This window comes from Haliotis asinina, chromosome 8, assembly GCF_037392515.1.
Source record: "Haliotis asinina isolate JCU_RB_2024 chromosome 8, JCU_Hal_asi_v2, whole genome shotgun sequence".
Taxonomy (NCBI): domain Eukaryota; kingdom Metazoa; phylum Mollusca; class Gastropoda; order Lepetellida; family Haliotidae; genus Haliotis; species Haliotis asinina.
The window spans coordinates 60164458-60170457 of record NC_090287.1 but is presented as its reverse complement, the minus strand read 5'-3'; the positions used below and the strand labels follow the sequence as shown (position 1 = coordinate 60170457).

Here is a 6000-nt window from a genome sequence, read left to right as displayed (position 1 = left end):
CCCTCAGCAATCCATGCTTGCCATTAAAGGTGACTATGCTTGTCGTAAGGGTACCGTCGTAAGAGGCGATTGAAGGGATCGGGTGGTCAGGTTCGCTGACTTGGTTGGCACATGTGATCGGTTCCCAATTGCCTAGATCGATGCTCATGCTGTTGATCATTTGATCGCCTGTTCCAGACTCGATTATTTACAGACCGCCGCCATATAGCTGGAATATTGTTGAGAGCGGTGTAAAACTAAACTCACTTACTGCTGTTTAACGCATATGTAAATAATCGAGTCTCCACCAGACATTCCAGTGATCAACACCATGAACATCGATCTACAAAATTGGGATACGCTGACATGTGTCAACCAGGTAAGCGACTCTGACCACCCGATCCCTTTAACCGTTTGTTACGACACGCATGGGTTTCTGAAGACCAGTTCTAACTCGCATCCTTTTGGGTCACAGACGATGATTTGTAACGGTAACCGCACCATACTGTGTGAATGACAACTGCTAGAACTGTGATGTACATGCGAAGTTAACATCCCTAAAGAATCCCTCCTTGATTAATATCAGTTAACGCTAAGAAGTATATTTATTGATGATCAATGTACGTTTTTTGCTTAAAAATTAACAACTAATTGTATTGAAACAACATTTGGAAAACCAAATTATAACACTTCTTCCGCGAGTTGTTGCATTCAAGCACAGCATAAACAAGCCATCAATATCTCAAACATGATGGCTTTGGGTGACTCCTTATATGCAATGCGCGGCATTCATTGGCACGGGTGACTTTATCCTAGGGGGGAAATACTCCTTCCCTAACACCGCCCCAGTAGACTGAGTGCCAGTCTGTCTCACAACCCCTCATCCGCCTAATCTTCACTCCCGCCAAACCCTCTCTGAAAGACTAAAACTCTATCTAGTCTAGATTTCTCCAGGTTCTCGAAACTTAATCTCCCACATACCAGTGGGTCTCTTTTTCAATTTATGAGGATTTTTTGCTTTTATTATAATTTATATATTCAAAGACTAAGGATTAGTCTATCTGCCTGAATGCAGAGGATTGCCCAGCTGATTGAGATGCGATCATAATTCTAACTGTAAATGTGATATACCGGGATCTTTGTATATATTGATAAAACTAAAATGGGTTTTGCCAACGACATAATAAAAGTACAATAAAAGACGTTGACTGTATACTGTATTCTTCTTTCCAGTAGAAATCATAGCTATAACAAAACGCAAATAGAGCTCCATCTTTAGGGGTTTTTCCTTGAAAAATCCTCCTACTGAACAAAATCAATGCTAGTTTAGTGCATTTATATACCATAGGACGAGCGATATTTAAACCGCTTTTGTTCATACATAAAATACGCAGAACTGTATGTTCAATTAATTTTCAAATCCACTCAAAAGAAAAATCCAGAGAAAGCTGATTTACATTTAATATTTTCATCCATATAAACGTGTAACTGCATAGCGGATAGCTCTCCCTGTCTGAGGAATACAGTAATCGACAGTACTGCTTTCAGCTTGCTAAGCGTTGTGTGAATGGGAGGGAAATCGATTCAGGCTCACATAGGCCGCCGTAGAGCCGGTAAGCCTCACTTGGGCAACTATAAGAGCGAGCCAATCTCCCGTTATTTCGATACAACCCGTTACTCCTTATCCCTGCAATCAGCAGGCTCAAACGCTTACTTCTCGTATTCAGTGAAGGGAAATTGGTATTGGACGAGTTACCTCCCTTGCGGAATATCCCGGCAATAGAGCCCCACTGAAACAAAATTATTGTTTCATTTAATGATATATTTATGGTAAACCGTTACATTTACATCAATTTATCGTTTTATTGTAAGAAATATAGACTACGTTGCCGTTTCTATGTAAAGACAGTCATTGCCCTGGTATAGATTTCTGCAATAAAGCCGTGGTATGGTGTATACAGTTACACACTGGTAACTATTTCACTATATGTGCCAATAGTTGACAAAGCGTACGACTTTGTTGGTGATCCACGTCATAAGTCAAGTTATAACGGTCGCTAAATGGTGCTAGTCTTGATAGTATATTAGCACCCGTCGATCACTCGCAAATTGCAATGAACTTCGATATATAAATCGCTGGGCGGTATGTACACGAGGTATTCAACACTTCCGACAATCTATGTTTTCCCTGCCTTCGTGTTGATTGGTCACACTGGTAGGAGGGGTATAGTATTTGACAGGTGCGGGCGCAATGATATGTAGAAGACAACTTTCAGTTTTGTCTCTATTTTTTATGAATACATTTAAAGTTACTGGCAGATAGTTACTAAATTCATATCATGCACAGTTCAACTCATCAATAGATAATTACAGCTTTTCATCCCATGCAACGGACGCAATACATGGGAACTATTTTCTTCCGCCGCGCTCGACGGGCTGTGCTACGGCTGTGAGAGGCGGCTACTTTGAGATAGAGTGTGGGGTCGATCTCAAGGCAGGTCCACATGAGTTTGTTTAGCGTGTCTTAAGGAACTCGGTGCTAGAGAAGGGTAATGGTCTCACTCTGTTGGACATGTGGTCAATTTGGCTAAATTATACCGGGAAAATGTTACTTTTCACAATACTTCTAGCAACAGGTAAGTGAACCATTATGCATATAAAAAATGTAAAGTCATATTATTTAATTGTTATACGCCAGCGTGCCCTTTCATAGCGCGTCAAGAGTTCCGTGTGTAATGACAGATGCGGACGTATGATAATACTGATTTAGAAAAAAAACTTATGGTGAACAATACTGGAACAGGTTACCCCTGCCTCTTGACCGTTAATTGCAAGCTACGGTTACATTATGAATACCAATTGCATTGATTCCTGGTTTTGTATTGTGGAAGGTTTGTCATATATTTACATCGGAATTTTTTAGCTCGTATACTGTCATATCTGAAAATTAATGACTGTAACATGCAAACATTGCAGGTGTAAGTCTTGCGTTGTCAGACTGGTAAGAAATGCACTAGGAATCAATTGACTGTGATGCCGTAGGACAGTGACAGCTAGCTGTAAAGGTAGCATTAGGTACATTAATTGTTTATCTAAATAAACAGAGAAGGCATGTTTCATAAGTATTTGCATATGGGCTTCGTTAAGTGTATTGACTTGTTGCGATAAACTATTGCTTGGAGTCATGATAATCTCGTCATGTTGTCATGAAGACTTGTGTCTGGAGAAGGTGATCTTCGACTGCATGTTTACATTAGTGTCTGAGTTTCTGTCCTACACGACAAACAAGGTACTTAGGTCATAACTCGTGGATCACTGGAATATCGAGTTTCTCAAACGCTCTGCTGAAAGACGTGCTGTTTATGCGGACGCAAGGTCTCACGTACGTTATAAAAGTTTATGACAAGCTCGTCGCGTGGCTTGTTCTTTCATCTTTTTTTCATCTCTTTACATAAATAATAGGCGTCATTACATTCGCTTTCTGTCTCGGGTGCGTGAAGTTTGCCCCCGTGGTGCTATCGACATCTCCTAGACTACAGAAATTTTTATCAACGTCTGATTGAGAGGGGAAAATGTGCGATTTGGATTTTTTAGCCGGACTTTAAAGGGAAGCACCGAATCTGTGCACAGTGACACTGGTTAAACCAAGGTTTTTCTGCACTCTACATTCACAGGCCTTCCTAAAAGCGGGCACATCTTTCAACACCACGCTCATTTGTGGCGGCGCGCGCCTCTGTAGCATCAGTAATACGCTAACAGGTCCATCAGGAAATCAGGGAAAAGCTAGGCATCTTCCCTCGACCGAGATACAGTCTGCACCATCAACTCATAACATGACCACAGTAATTTACAATTTGAGTTAACACTAGACCCGATAGACAAACAGATGTTGAATATAACGTCTTGGTCGCCGAGCAGGGTTGAAACGAGGATCTGTATGCTATTGACAACATATACACCACGGACACGGGTCCAATAACTAAGTCGTTCCACAGGGGGAAATTGGCGTTTATCGTAGTAAAATATAAGTGGTATTTTGCTAGCGTAAGGGAAGTGTCTGTTATGTCGTAACGTCGAGGTATTATTCATGTTAAAGCTATAATAGTAAAAAGGAGGGGATAAACTCGCGGTTATTGCATGGGATGCAACTGTATTTACAATGAGTGCAATAACAGCTGGCCTCCAGCACAACGCTCTCCGCCAAACTTCCATTCAGACATTTTTACGGACAATTCAGCGTTTCCTCAAGATATTCGTATTTTTTCTTCGGGAGTTATTCGCAGTCGCTAACAACTAAAACGGGTGATAATTAATTCATTCTAGAATATAGTAAGTGATTAGAATCTCTCAGCCAGACGAAGGCGAATCTTGCCCTAGCGTCCGGTCGGGCACGTGCTGTGCGGTGTCATCACCTCTATAGACTTACGTCATCGTTACGACATCGACCATAACGCCCTTGTAATTACCTTTGATGGGTGTAATTTGATCGACCCGGAAATTGCAATTCAATGACAGTTTCATCTTTGTCCGCCACGAATAACCCTCACCCTTCCATGGCCAACAATTTGTCCCACAGGGTATTGAATTACGACAACAGTTAGAATTTTGGGCAAGAAAGATTATCCATGGCCATACATATCGCTTGTTGAGCCATAATTGTTTATTTTGCCACATTCGAACAGTGAAACCCAGACATTCGGAGCTCGATTGCACAGCGATAGGTTAACTTGGCGAAAGATTTCTGAGAAAATAATACGATACCATGCTACGGCAATACATTTTCGTCTCCCCATGTCTCCCTTTAATTGCCAGATTACCGACCCATGAAAATGGCAGTAGGTATTCTTCTGGCCTTACTGGACATATCTCTGTATACACAGCTCACAGACCTACCGTCCCGGCCAGTAGATGGATATTGACATTCCGACAACTAACATGTGATTGTGATTATCATCAGCTGTTGGAGTTGGTAGACGGCGAGGTAGGGGTACAAGGGCATGATAGAGCGCAGGCCGGACACCCAAGGAAGCGTGTTTGTCCAACTGCCGACTGCTAAATATGCGAGAACAGCGGTCTGCAGGCCAGCTATTCCTCATCTTGTCAGGCTGGATACCGTTGAGAAGACTGCTTGTTTTGACGTAATAGTTTGGTTGAACTTTGGGCCCTGTTTCTAACAGCTGGGTAGGCTGACTTCAAATAAATATTATTAATGGTTACTTACCCTAATGGTTCGAGACGCAGGTTGGGTATGAAACAGTATGTGCCAGGTGGCAAATTAGCATGTTTTGGAATCCATGCATTTGGATTTTAAGTGCTCAATTTTAGGCGACTAGTACAACTTTCACTTGGAGGTATAACAATGAAGGGCTGGTGGTGATGTTTTACAGACCATGATAACTGTATTTGATAGATTAGATATGAAATATTATGATTATTGGATAGATTCACATATAGGTAAGTATGAAGTGTCAGTGTCAAGTCTTTGTCATGTTGACTAGTGAAAAATCTAATTTATCAGGATTTCAGATGTTTTTAACCAGGACTAGAACTGGTTTGGGATCTGCTTTTAATGTATTTCCTGATCAATCAAAACATTAATTCTGTAGATAATTGACCCCTTTTACATAAGTCATAAACAAGACAACTACCCAGTTCTCACAACCTTCACACTGTTTTATCTCTGTGTTTGACATGAGCTGCTTTGTTTTGTGGATTTAATTAACAGGCCTCATTTAAATGCTTCGTGTTTGAAAGTTGAAACAGCACTTGTGTTTGAATTGATTAGACAGGAGGGGTTACACCTGATAATCTGAGTGCCAGATTAGATGCAGAGAGCGATAACTTGTCAAGGGACTGGCGAGAGGCTAGTATTTTTAGGCCCAACCTGCACTTCCGTCTTTTTTTTCCATCTACTTTTTGTGGATGTATGCTTGTTTTTACAAACAGATCATTTGCCAGCTTGAGGCCTAACTCCGGTTGGGGTTACCTCGAACCCATCCATTAGCTCTGGGTCCGGAGCAA

At 41.3% G+C, this 6000-nt stretch overlaps 1 protein-coding gene across 1 annotated transcript in view; it reads left to right on the top strand.

Moving 5' to 3' along the window:
- Positions 1 to 2435: 2435 nt before the first annotated feature.
- The window catches only part of LOC137295393 (inactive tyrosine-protein kinase 7-like), a 132357-nt gene continuing 128792 nt past the window's right edge, over positions 2436 to 6000 (top strand). The window contains exon 1 of the mRNA XM_067826732.1: positions 2436 to 2615. Within this exon, the coding sequence (XP_067682833.1) occupies positions 2552 to 2615 (64 nt within the window). The 5' untranslated portion in view covers positions 2436 to 2551. The remainder of the gene's footprint in view (positions 2616 to 6000) is intronic.